General features: G+C 38.9%; 2 protein-coding genes across 2 annotated transcripts in view; both read left to right on the forward strand.

Moving 5' to 3' along the window:
- The window catches only part of Atr (ATR serine/threonine kinase), a 110,460-nt gene extending 102,746 nt beyond the window's left edge, over positions 1 to 7,714 (forward strand). The window contains exons 46-47 of the mRNA XM_059268384.1: positions 6,577 to 6,682; positions 7,519 to 7,714. Of these exons, the coding sequence (XP_059124367.1) occupies positions 6,577 to 6,682; positions 7,519 to 7,692 (280 nt within the window). The 3' untranslated portion in view covers positions 7,693 to 7,714. The remainder of the gene's footprint in view (positions 1 to 6,576; positions 6,683 to 7,518) is intronic.
- A 3,201-nt stretch (positions 7,715 to 10,915) lies between these two features.
- The window catches only part of Xrn1 (5'-3' exoribonuclease 1), a 110,189-nt gene continuing 106,759 nt past the window's right edge, over positions 10,916 to 14,345 (forward strand). Inside the window, exon 1 of the mRNA XM_059268385.1 lies at positions 10,916 to 11,090. Coding sequence (XP_059124368.1) covers positions 11,016 to 11,090 — 75 coding nt within the window. The 5' untranslated portion in view covers positions 10,916 to 11,015. The remainder of the gene's footprint in view (positions 11,091 to 14,345) is intronic.

The following is a 14,345-nucleotide window of genomic DNA, read 5'->3' on the forward strand; positions in this document are numbered from 1 at the left end:
AAAACAGTTATCAAGCAAGAATTACAGTTACAGTATCTAGTTGATTTGTATTTTGCAAAATCAAAGAAAATATTCTATCATCTATCCTATATTTGTGAGTCTAAAGTTTTATATCTGATTTATCTTTTATCATAACCAAGGCAATTATTTAGTCTTCAACTACATCAAAGACCCCAGAAGAATATAATATTACCTAAGCAAACAGGAAGAGCATTATAAGTAACTTCCAAAAATCCAGAATGACAGAGACAGCTGGCTGCCTAGATAGTCATCCAAAGTTCTTCTGTAACATTGGGGCATCTATCTTCGGCCTATAGGGCAGAGTCTCTCAGTCACTTCTCTCTGTGTCCTGTGGAATATCTGGCAGTCTCTTCTGCAAAACAGGAACCTGATGGACCATTTCACCTTGTTTTGGCAAATTCAGTGGTCATTTTTCCATGGGTCCTGCATGTCCCGTCAATACAACATTTTGTCAAGCAGTCCAGGCAAGAACAGTCTCTTGTCCAAATGGCCATTTTGTGCCAGGAAGAAGATAAACTCCATATAGAGTGTCTTTAACACCCATCTTCCTCTTTGAAGTAAATCAGTGCTGCCATGAGCAGATGTATCTCATTGTCCAGGAAAGTCTTAAGTTTTTAAAACATTTTTAAATGCCATATTCTATAGGTCTTTGAAGTGTTTGAAGATCACCTACCTAACTGAAATATATCTATATATACCTAGAAAACTTAACTAACATGACTATAAGTTTGATTATCATAGATGACTAATTATTAATCTGTATTTCTCAACTATACACTACAATTTCAAATGAGTTGCACAAACAATACTTTAAACAAGAGTACAAATATACATATAGTATAACAAAATTAACTTTAAATTTGTATCAGTAAACTAAAATCTATAGCAATGTAAAACATTTTTAAACAAGTTGTTGCTCTTTAAAAGTAGGTTCAATAGGGGCTGGAGAGATGGCTCAGCGGTTAAGAGCACTGGCTGCTCTTCCAGAGAACCTGAGTTCAATTCCCAGCAACCACATGGTGGCTCACAACCATCTATTATGGGATCTGATGCCCTCTTCTGGCATAGTGTACATTCAGATAGAGCACTCATACATAAAATAAATAAATAAATCTTTTTTAAAAAAAAAAGTAGGTTCAATAATCTACTCTTTCATCCTATCATATCTACAATATCCCCCTTCTTTAGAAAGAGATTGCATTTATAATCAACCTCCTTTAAATAAAAATAAACATTTATAAATAATATTTTGGGAATTTGGGCATAGCTTCTCATACTACTTCCTGCTGGCTGAGGGAACTGGCAATGTAATGGAGATTCTGAGAAAATTAAGAATTATGATCAAGTCCTGACTGGAATAGTCTATGAGGCTAATTTGTCTGAGCCAGTTGCTTTGAAGCTGTTTTGGATGCTGGATCATCTGGGCCATGGTATCATCTGAGACCTTCCAGGGGGTCTTGGCTGATCAAACCATATGAGCCTGGAATCAATCCACAAGTTCTCATCTTCTGTGGAAACAAAAGCAGAACCTCTTTTCCAAAGCAGCGTATCCTTAAATATAAATTTTGAAGTCAAGGTACCTTTAAAATATATTTTTTTATTTATATTTATTTATATTTATATTTATAATATAAACATGTATATATATATGTATACATATATATATGTTTAACTCAGTAGCCTTTACAATCAAATGTCTCTCCAGTTAAAAATCCCAAAGACAGTATAATCCAGACTCTCTGTGATTTCCATCTTTACGGGGCAAATTTTTTATATTACTTTTACTGTCTCTTTAAAGACTATTTTTTTACACTGTTTCTTAATATAACTGCACATACTCCTTTTCCTCTCTCTTTCAAGCCCATGTACATTTTTACATATAATGTAAACCATTTAGAATTTTATTTCATCTGAATCTGACTTATTGTGAATCTATAATCCTTCTCTGACCAGGAGAGATTTTAAACTGCCAAACTGGTGTTTAGGACTGAATTGGCAGCCTTGGCTGCTGACTCCGCCCATTTCAGCTTTTCAACATGGCAGAAGTAATTCATCTCCAGCTCTGGGAGCCATGCTTTCCACTGGCGTTGAGAGGCAGTGGATCTATGCCTCCATCCAGCAGCTTATAGCCCAGAAACCTTGTGTGTGTGTGTGTGTGTGTGTGTGTGTGTGTGTACACTGCACAGCTTGGAGACACCTCTGTGTACCATGGCAGGAATCCTCCATGCTGCAGGTCAAGCCCACAAACCTCAAACCCGCCATCATAGCTCAAGCTCACAGGCTACGGCTAGCCTGAGAGACACATTAAGAAGCTGTGTTTAGCTCCATTTTAGAATCTTTTTTTAAGTTCTCTCAAGTTTTAGGTGGAAGGTCTTGCCACCACGTCTGAGCGCCATTTGTAGATGAATTGCTAAATGGTCTCATTAATAAAAAAAAAAAACTCGGAGCCAGAAATTGTGGTTAAAGCCTGAGAGAGATCAGAGGAATAGGAAAAGCCTCAGCTAACCTCACCTCACCAACTCTGCAGCTTCCAAAGTGAGCTACTTCCTGTCTACCCACACCTATATGCCTTTCTGTTCTCTCATTTGCTCGCTCAGCCCAGCTACATCTTCCTCTTCCTGCCCATCTCTGTCACTTCCTGTTTGTCTGTATAGACCTCCAGACCTCTATGGCTGGTCCTGGGATTAAAGACGTGTCACCATGCCTGGCTCTGTTTCAGAGCAACACATATTCATGGCATACAGAAAGATATCCCATAGCATCTGACACAAAACACTTACTATATTTTTTGGTTGTGAGTCTAGCCTTTAACAGCTAAGCCATCTCCTCCAACCCACTAGACACTTCTGAGGCATTAACAATCAGTCATTCTCAACTTCCTCCTTTGCACTTCCACTAATCCACTCCTATCTCTGGATTTCCTGTAGTTGACATTTATTGTCAGTTTGGTCATATTATTTGTGGCCCTTTATGTCTGTCTTCTTTCATGTAGCATAGTGGTTTTAAGGTTCATCATGTGTAAGTACCTCATTCTTTTTAATTACCATCTAGTGTTCTTCTATATGAATGATATGATGTTTTATTTATTTAACCATCAGCTAATAGACATTTTTGTATTTGTCCCACCTTTTGGCTATTATGGATAGCATGGCTGTGAATTTTGTGCAAAAGCACTATGTGAATGAATATTATCAGTTCTTTTGTATATGCCTGGGAGTGGAACTGGTGAATCATGGTACTTTGAATAGCCATCACACTTTTCCAGAGCATCTATAAAAACTGTAATTCCATTAGTAATGTGTATGGGTTTCCATTTCTCCACATCGTTACCAACACTGAAGATGTCATTATTATTTTAATTGTCATACTGGAGATGGAGTAGTATTCCGTTGTAGTTTTAATTTGCATTTTCCTAATGACCATGAATGTTCAGCATTGTTTTTTTTTGTTCCCTTATTAGCATTTGTGTATCTTCTTTTTATAAATATATTTCAAATCATTAACATATTATTCTTGTTTTGGGTGTATCTTGCTGTGTTAACCTAATCTGTCCTTAAACTCCTGGACTCAATCTATCCTGCTGCCTCAGTATCTCTATTAGCTAGAACAATGGACACATACCATTTTGCATGCCTCTTTTGCCTGTTTTTTAATTGGTTTGTCTTTTATCCTTGAATTATAAGAATTCTTACTTATTCTGGATACAAGAACCTTCTGACATATATATGATCAACAAATACTTTCTCTCATTTTAAAAATTTTTATTTTATGGTATAGGTGTTTGATTAAATGTATGTCTGTGAACCACATATGTGCATGGTGCCTGTGAAGGCCAAAAGAGGGTGTTTGATCCCTTTGAACTGGAGTCATAGACAGTTATGAGCTGCCATCATGGTGCTGGGAATTGTCCTCTGGAAGAGCAGCCAGTGTCCTTAACCACTTTTAAAAGTTAGAGCGATGGCTCAGTGGTTAAGAACATATACTGCTCTTGTATGTAGAGGACCCCAATTGAATTCCCATCGCCCATGGCAGGCAGCTGATAACTGCCTGTAACTCATAGACGACCCAAATTGAATTCCCATCGCCCATGGCAGGCAGCTGATAACTGCCTGTAACTCCCATCTCCAGAACAGGGGACCCAATGCCTCAGGCCTCCCTAGGCATCTGTACTCTGTGTGCACATACAAATTTTTTCAAGAGTTTCTTTCCTTAGTTGGGAGACTGTTCAGTCCATAAAGCTCTTGCCTCAAAAGTGTGAGGATCTGAGTTCAGCTCTCCAGAATCTGTGTAAAAAGCTGGGTGTTGTGGCAAGCACCTATAATCCCATCAATGGTAAAACAGGAAGTGGAGACAGGCAGGTGACTGGATCTTGCTAGCCAGCTAGTCTGGCCTACATGGCAAAGTCAGTGAATGAGAGACCCTTTTGTCTCAGACAAAAGGTGGACGGCACCTTAGGGCCAATAAAATAAATGGAAAGCATCTAATGACAGCTGATGCTGTCCTCTGCCCCCGACACATGTGCCAAACGTGGTGTTTCTGTCAGTTTTATTTCTAGTGTTGATTACTAGTTCACAGAAGTACAGTTGCTCTTCTCCTGAAGCCTACTGGGTTTCATTTGCTCTAAGTAGTTACTTTGTGGATACCTAAGGGTTTCCCTCTACAACAGTAACTCAGCTGCAGATAAGGTTTGACTTCTTTTCCAATTGTAATGCTTTTTCTTTCTTTTTATTGTCTAATTGCCAGGTTTAATGGAGCAAGGGGAATTTTGTTGATCTTAGAGATAAGGCAGTCAGTCCTTTTTTTAATGTAGTCTTGTGCATGTGGAGGCCAAATGTCAGCATCAGCTGTTTTCATTAATTCCTTTTCACTTAGTTTTTGAGATAGGGCCTCTCACTGAACATGGAGTTCACTGATTTGGCTAGACTGGCTGGCCACTGAGCTACAGTCCCCACCGTCTCCACCTCCTCAGTGTCTGACTTACAGACATGCACTCCTCTCCTAGCCTTTTACATGGGTGCTGGAGATCTGAATTTAGGTCTTGAGGCTTGCACAGCAAGCATCTTATTGATTGAGTCACCTCCTCAGTTCAGAAAAGCAGGTTTTAAAGGACATGTAAAGTTCTCTTTTATTTTTAAAAGGAGAATTTTAGACTGGTATAGAATATCTGGTAGAATATCTGTTAAACGTAGAAAAGGGGACATTTCACTCAGAGGAAATTATCTTGTTATGAGTCATTAAAAGAGCCTATACACAACACACTTTTTCTAATAAAGTCAGGAAATAAATAACCTTTTGAAGTGGCTGAAATCTTAAATAGTTAACTAAGCACAAGAGAAAAGTGTTCTGAGAAGTAAAAGGGTAGCGAGTTTCAAGAAGGAATTTTTTAAAAAGAAGCAGAGGGAGAGGAAATGAAAGCATCCATTCTGCATTGCAGAAAAATCAGAGTTCCAGACTTGTAACTTGAAATCTAAATGGTCTTCTTTAAAAAAACAAACAAACAAACAAAAAAAAAAAAAACCAGAACCAGATATTGGGGTAAATGCTGAAAGATCAGAGAGACAAAGGAACAAGCCACAGCTACCTCTTACCTCTAGGACTCCTCAGCCTGAAAAGGCTCTAGTTCCTATCTCCTCACACCTTATATACCTTTCTCTGCCCAGCCATATCACTTCCTTCCTAGTGCTAGGATTAATGGCATGTGTGTTTCCCAAATACTTGGATTAAAGGTGTGAGATCTCAAGTGCTAGGATTAAAGGTGTGTGACTCCCAAGTATTGGTATTAAAGGTGTGTGCCACCACTGCTTGGCATCTATGTTTAATCTAGTGGCTTGTTCTGTTTTCTGATCTTCAGGCAAATTTTATTAGAGTACACAATATATCACCACACAGACTGTATTCGAATAGTGTAGCGATAGTAGAGATGGAGTAAGTAGGGAAATTCCATATGGGTTTAGGATGTAAAACTGGATGACAGATGAACAAGAATTAAGGATGATAGCTTATTTTTAGTCCAGGGCAAGACTGCAAATGACACTCATTACTGCTTTAGGAATACAGAAAAGAATGGTTAGGAAAAGACAATGAATTTTGTTTTGAAGATAGTTTGAGGTATCTGTAATACATCCAAACAGCTTTCTCATAGGTAGTTGGAGTTGATATCTAGAGCACAGAAGAAAGGTGTGGGCTTAATCTGTATGGTAACTGAACGTATTGTATGTTCCTTGAACATGGTAGAAGATAAGTTCATAAATACTTATTTAACGGGTTAACAGTATATCTCTTGAGATGTCACACAGAATTCAACTATCACCCCCCAAAACACCTGACTCTCCCTTACCTTACCTCTTTACCTTTACCTTACCCCTACCCCCTCAACACTCTCCAAAATAGTTTCATATAAACTATCTGAAAATGTAGTATAGTCTTAGAACTTGTAATACTACCTTATCTGCCTATTCCTTGTTTATTCTACTTTTAAATATTGATTTTAGTAAGATTTCTTTTTGCAAAGGTAAAGAATTTATCATTACTATATTATATTTGTTTCAATTTTAGTGTCTTAAAGACTTTTCTACATGATCCTCTTGTGGAATGGAGTAAACCAGTGAAAGGACATTCCAAAGCACCACTGAACGAAACTGGGGAAGTTGTCAATGAAAAGGTAAGTAAAAGCTGCAGCTTGGCATAAGCTAATAGTTTCTCTCTGTTTAAGTGAGAGCTGATTCCAAATACTCTTGGTGACCTAAATATTTATTACTCTTAAATCTAAAATTAGTTACAACCCCAGAATTGACAGAAATACATTGAGGAGTCTTTTTCTCCTCCACCCCCATTTTCCTGCTGGATTTAACCCAAGACCTTGTGTATGCTAAGTACATGCTCTAATTAATTTCAACATCACCAGGCTTCATCCTCATCCTGAAAATTATTTTTCAAATAATTTTAATAATTTAATATTATTCTAATATCATTCTCAATTTTACTTTCAAAAAGATAAAGAATTCCAAGTAGTTTACTTAAAATTCCATTTACATGAACTAATGTAAATTTATTAGCCATTAGCGCATTACCACCATCATTAGAATCTTCACTCAAATATTTAAGAACTAACAAACATTTCAAAATAGGTTGCTTTTTGTTTGCTTTATTTTGTTTCTGATAGTAGAAAGGAATAGAACCCAGGGTCTCTTGTCTACTAAATATGCATTCCAACACTGAGATACAACCCTAGCCCTCAAAACAGATGTTTTAAATTATTATCTTTCTGGAATTGTGATGTGCAGAGTTACCTGGTAATTTTTATAGTACAGAAACATGTCTCATTAGTAGATGTTAATCATTGTAAACATCAAAGTCAGCATCTCAGGTTTTGTTTCATTGCTACAAATGGGATATTGTTTAGTAAAACATTAAGTAGTGAGAAAAGTAGAAACTCCAAATTACCAACATTACATGTTATTGGGTCTATAGTCTTAACGACTTTCTCTATCTTTTTAGGCCAAGACCCATGTTCTTGACATTGAACAGCGACTACAAGGTGTAATCAAGACTCGAAATAGAGTAACAGGGTTGCCGTTATCTATTGAAGGACATGTGCATTACCTCATCCAAGAAGCTACTGATGAAAACTTACTATGTCAGATGTACCTTGGTTGGACCCCATATATGTAAAATAAAATTATTTCAAACACTATATTAATAATCTAAAATTCAGGTATTATTAATCAGTGGTGTGTCTTTAAGTCTAAAGTACAACACACATTTACTTATATTCTTAAAGAAACTAGTATTTCTCTGTGATTGTATTTAAAATAATGTATTCAATTCTTAAACACTACTTTCTTAGTACATACTTGTATATTCCAACTAGAGACAACATTGTATTCTCATGATCAAAAAAAAAAAAAAATGTAATTGCAAGGAACCAGCCAACCTAGTTTCATTTTCTAGTTTTTATCAATTTCCTTTTCAAAGTGTTAGCATAAGGTTTCATTTGTACAGCAACAAAGTTGTATTGACTTCATGTTGTGGGCAGGAACTGGACTGGACCTGTACACAGAGCTACCTCTTCTGATCTGTAGGAAGTGACAGCACATCATTAAATTCATTTCATAAAGCTCTGTAGTATACATGAAAATGTGATCAAGGGAGAGAAACTCAAGAAACATGAATGTAAAAACTTAATCAGCGATGTAATTATTCATTTATTTATTTTGGTGATACTGAAGATTGAACCATGCTAGGTATATGTTCTACCATTGAGCCACAGGTCAGTCTCAACATTCTATAATTTTAAAGACACTACCATGCTGTTGGTGTACCACAATACACAGTACAGTAGTCATGGAAAACACAATACTTAAAATTCTGTAAGATTTTAAAATCTAAAGTTTTTAATGTATTTGGTTGTTTTCTGTACATTTTCTTATAGATTAAAATGAAAAGAATTGCAAAATAATACATTTATTACAGATATATGGAAAACTGCTAAATAGAACTCTGCCTTTTTTCCCTATGAGTAAAAGTATAGTGAGGTAAAGCATAATAAGCCAGAAGGCATGAATGTATAATATACTACTCAGAACTTGATGCTAACAGTTAAAGACAGGGTAATCAGGCAATCTTGTTTTCAAATACTATGTAGGTTGGGGGGGGGCATGTGTGTGTTTTTTATCCATTTTAATTTTATTTTGGTGGTTTATTCATATAGACATGTTTAAACTAAGTAGTTAATTTACACTGATGTATATTTGTTATATACAGTACTGGATTACATAAGGGTCATTTCATACCAATATACAATATACTTTGAAAGCTTCCATACTTCCTGCTGGCCCCTGCCTCCATCCCTTTTGTTCCCTTCAACAGTGTTGTTTCTGCTTTCATGTCACATATACAAACATGATTTTAAGTAGCTATATACAACCTAGGAAACAAATGAAAGAAAAAGTTATCTTTCTGAGACTGACTTAATTCACTTAATATAATGATATCCACTTGCATCCATTTTCTTGCAAATGATATATAATTTCATTCTTTTTTTTAGAATCATTTTCTAAATACAATGCCAACCTAATCTCTTAGAAGGTCGAAGTCAATATTTAGTGCTTTATAATCTAAATAATTCGACCTGATTTTCATTTTCCAATGCAAAATCATATATATTTCGTTTTTTACAAATCTAACTTGTATAAAAACTATGAGATTTGAAAACATTTTAAGAATAAAACAAGCTGGGCCACCTTTGATCCCAGTACTTGGGAGTTAGAGGCAGGTGGATCTCTATGAGTTTGAGACTAACCTGGTCTGCATAGGATCAGGACAGCAAGGGCTACATAGGGAAACTCAAAGAATAAAACAGTTTTGTTTTGTGAGTTTGTAGACATTAAGAAGAGAAAGTGGGGGCTGGAGAGATGGCTCAGAGGTTAAGGGCACTGACTGCTCTTCCAGAGGTCCTGAGTTCAATTCCCAGCAACCACATGGTGGCTCACAACCATCTATAATGAGATCTGGCACCCTCTTCTGGCCTGCAGGCAGAACGCTGTATACATAATAAATAAATAATTCTTTAAAAAAAAAAAAAGAAGAAGAAGAAGAAGAGAAAGTGCATGAGAATGAGTCTTCTCTATACAGTCCTTGCATGGAAACTGAAGTCACATATATGGAAGGTTCTCTTGACTAAAGATGGATGCTGTCCAAATCCTAATCATGAAAGACAGGTACCAAAGGAAGGAATTCAATAACTTCGGAAGTACTTACTGTAATGAAAGTCACATAATGATAGAGAGAGGTATAGAGATGTTCATGGTGGCTTTTGAACTGTTTGGTTGAGGCGGATGCTCATGTAGGACAGACAGGTTTGGAACTTGTTATGTAGGTGAAGATGACCTTGAATTCCTGATCCTCCTGCCTCCATCCTTCAAGTGCTGAGATTAAGGCTTGCATACCACACCAGGCTTTTTGAGTTTTTGGTTTGAAATGGGCTTTCATATTGCCCAGGATCTCTCTGAACTTGGCTATGTACCTGAGGATGGCCTTTAACCTCTGATCCTCCTATGCCTCCTAAGTGCTGGGATTTATAGGCCTGCATGGCCACAACAGGCCTTTTGTTTTTTGTTGGTTTCTTTGTTTTGAAACGGTATTAAAAATTGAGGGTAAGGAAAGTAATCCACAGTCTTGAAACGCTGGAAAATTACTCTTTAAAAGAAACTAATATGGATTTACATTAGTCAGAAAATAACTCCCCTCACAAACTAACCAGACACTTTCCAGTCCATTTAGCGATCCCAGGAGGGAAAGCCCGCAGTACAAAATCCAATGTCCAGTACCCTCTCTTATTTAGGGTTTCTATTGCTCTGATAAACACCATGGCCAAACGCAACTTGGGAAGGAAGCAAAGGGTTTATTTGGCTTACACTTCCACATCACAGTCCATCATTGAAGTAACCTGGGGCAGGAATCGAAGCCACAAAGGAACGCTGCTTTCTGGCGTGTTCACTCAGTCGTCGGCTTTCTCATACCCCAAGACCACCTGCCCAGGGGTGGTACCAGCCCACAATGAGCTGGGCCCTCTACATGGATGTTAATCAAATTATTCCCAAAGTCCAATCTGGAGGTAGCGTTTTTCTCAGTTGAGGTTCCTCTTCCCAATGACTCTGCCATGTGTCAAGCTGACATAAAACTAACTCTCCCAACTGTCCCTTAACTGTTTTCATACCATCTGCAAGTCCACACCTCTACCAATTGGCATTTTCAAACTGAGCTTGCTTACCACAGCCGTCACGCCGTCACCAACGAGTACGGAAAAGCGGCGAGGTAGACAGGACGCCCCGCCCACCGGCATCGTCCTGCCCCTCTAGGCCCGCGGGTTGCTCTATGGTCTGGAGGACCTTGTGTTGTCATCCTCCGAGCGACGGCCGGAGGCGGCCGCGTAGGCCCGGGCGGGGCGTTTGGTTTCGTTTCTGCACCGACTGGAATTAGTGTCGACGGTCAAAATGGGAGTCCCCAAGTTTTACCGATGGATCTCGGAGCGGTATCCCTGCCTCAGCGAAGTGGTGAAGGAGCATCAGGTGGGTGAGCACAGGCCGCGGCGCAAAAGGCGGGCCCGCGGGCCTCTCTGTGCTGTGGGACCCGGGCCTTCCAGCTGCCTGCGGTGCTGGTCAGCAGCCGGACAGGAGGACAAGGAGGACAGGGGGTTGGCGGCCTCCGGGTGAGCACCGGGTAGAGGCAGGTACGATCCGTGTGGCCGCGCTGGCTGCTTGCGGCAGGTAGCTCCCCTGGGAGAGCCTTCCGCGACTTCCAAAGGAGTCCTTAGTTAGGAGGCTTTAAGTGAGCCCTCTGTCCTCCGGGAGCTGCAGCTGGCTTCGCCTTAGGATGCGAGGCTGAGTGGGATGCCTTACCGGGTCTCTTGTCCCACGCAAAGCAACAGACCTGTGTACAAGCGATAACAAATGTCCCTACTGTGGAATCGCCTACCTAGTACTCCAGCTGTGAAGAGCTGCATTTATCCCCGACGCCTGGACCGATTGAAGTAGCCAGTGACTTGTATTGGGATACCTTTTGATAATCTTGTTAGCTCCCAAACAGTACCCACCGCCCCTTTTGTCTAAACGAACAAAACGTTTAGCTGGAGGGTAGGGGTGGGGGTTGGTGCTTAGTGGCTTTGATATGGCAGAAAAAACCTGAAACATTACTAATAGTTGGTGTATAATGACCCCCCACAGCAGCGTTTATGTGAGTTCTAAAAGTGTGTGTTTGTATATCTATATATTGGAATATATTTGCATGTTTAAATAACAGAGGAGAGAAACAAAATATTCTAATAGATAAACTAGACTTTGAATGATAAATTTAGTGTGTCACATTGAATGACTTTGATAATGACTTTGTCTGGTTTACAGAAAGAAAAAAAAAACTAGTTTTTAAAAATTTGTATAGCTAATTGAATTACTTGTCATAAGTAGCACTGTATTAATACTGGGAGCTGTCAATTATATGGGGTTTTGTTTTGTTTGTTAAGGTACTTGTAAGGATAACAGTGGAGTCCAGTATCTGGAAAGTATTCTTTTGATATTAAGTTCTAATGAAACTTGGCATATAAAAAAAGCTTATAAAAAGTTCCAGAGTGCTAACTTGTCTTTCATTTATTTGAAACATAGGTTGAGTTAGATTTAGAGGTGTTATTTCCAGGGAGAAGAGTGAAAATGGAGACAAATGGTTTTTCTTTGATCGATAAATATTTGATAGCATCTAATATGTTCAATAACATTTTTTTTCTGTGCTTTGGCCACAATAATTTATTTGGTTAAACTACCTGGATTCTGTATCCTGAGGAATTTTGCAAAAACAAAGCAATCATTAAAAGCACCATTATAACATGGACAGCAAGATAGATTTTTCTGAAAGTTTCATAGTAGATTGAAATTGAAAGTAAGGATTGCTTTAAAATTACACTGTAAGTGAACAGTAAGACCTGGTGCATCAGCATCTTTAATCCCAACACTCAGGAGGCAAAGGCTTGCAGATCTCTGAGTTTGAGGCCAGCCAGAGTTACATACTGAGACCCTAACTCAAGGTAAATAAATAAATAGATAAATAGGGGACCAAGAGATTGATCAGTGATTAAGAAGACCTGTGTTTGTTACTCCAGTTCCAGAGCATGGTACACAGACATACACGCAGGCAAAACAACCACGCACAGAAAAATAAATAAATGGATAAATAGAAACTTGATGTATCAAAGTAATGCCTTCCACAAATATTTTATTGAAAGGAGACCAAAAACCAGGACTGAGGAAGGAGGACCCAAGTTGGGATCCCCAGCACCCTCATAAAAGTGGCATAGGGTACCGATAACACCAGCACTGGAGAGTAGGGACAGGTGGATCCTGAGGGCTCACTGGCCAGCTAGTCCAGCTGAATTAGCGAGCTTCAGATTCACTGAGAGATCCTGTCTCAAAAAGTAAAGTGGAGAAGCAATTAAGGAAAGCCCCAGAGTTGACCACTGGCCTGCTGTGTGGGTGGCAGGGTAAGCAGGATCGTACCTGGAGGAAGAGGTTTGGGGACCAGAGGGAGGATTGGGACAGTCTTTGAATCCTCACATGAAAATAAAAAAGGAAACTAGATAACAAAGTTAAAAGTCCACAAAACAATTACACCAAGTCATGTGATACAGCGTCCCCATGTTACTGGTTCAAAATACTACAAGATAATGGCAAATAGCCAGTAGACTCTAGACAGGGTTATAAGAGGAAAGAGAAAGAAATATGTGATGAACTTTCGAACTCCAGAAACTTCCCGTGTTAGTTTCACAAAGGCTATGCTGGCCAATTAGACAGCAGTCTCTAAAGCAGGGTGGGGAGGAGGGGTGTCCTTTTTAAGACTGAGTGAGGGGTCATCAGAAGAAAAAGCAGTGTCTACCTGTACACTGAAAGCTAACCTACCAAGTGACCATCTTGGGGCACAGTGTACCCTAAGGTAAATGTTGTCATGGAAGGGAAGGGACAGGGGAAATAGAGAAAAGATGGTCAGATTCAGCTTGGAAGAATTAGAGTCAAGGAATCTTTCAAAACAAGCTACCATGTTTTAAAACTTCCTAAAAACTGCAAAAGAAAGCTAAATTAAAGCTTATCTGAACCTCTACTCATTCTAAAGCTTAAGAAAATTCAGTTCATTTGAAAAATGAACAACAGAGAAGGACTAAGGCCAAATGGCATACATTTTATTTATATAGTTGGCTTCTTTCTTTTTTGTGTATGAGTGTGTTGCCTGAATGTATGTCTGTGTACCACATGCATGCCTGGTGCCCTTAGAGATCAGAAAGGGGCCATGGACCCTTGGAACTGGAGGTACAGATGATTGTGAACCAGTGTGTAACTTTTGGGAACCGAACCTGGGTACTCTGCAGGTGTAACAAGTGTTCTTAACCTATGAGCCATCTCTCCAGCTATGAATACAAAGCTTTGTTTACTTCCCACCCAGCAGTGGTGATACACCGAGCAGTGTGGCGGCTGAGGAAGGAAGATGGACATTTCAAGGCTAGCATGAACTATATAGTAAGACCCTATCTCAAAAAAAAAAAAAAAAAAAAAAAAAAAAGCAAAGACTGAGAGGCTGGGTTACAAAATGAGTTTAAGAACAGTTTGAGTCACTTAGTGGGACCATGTCAAACTTTTGAGAACAGCATTGTGGGGGTAGCTGGCTCAGTGTTAGAACGCCTGCCTAGCCTACATGAAGTTCTAAGGCTTTATCCCCTAGTATCCAGAAAAGGGAGAGGGACGGGGAGAGGCTGGGTTTGTGGCTCAGTGATACAGGCAGAGCATGAA

Source organism: Peromyscus eremicus, chromosome 7, assembly GCF_949786415.1.
Source record: "Peromyscus eremicus chromosome 7, PerEre_H2_v1, whole genome shotgun sequence".
In the NCBI taxonomy this organism is placed as follows: Eukaryota; Metazoa; Chordata; class Mammalia; order Rodentia; family Cricetidae; genus Peromyscus; species Peromyscus eremicus.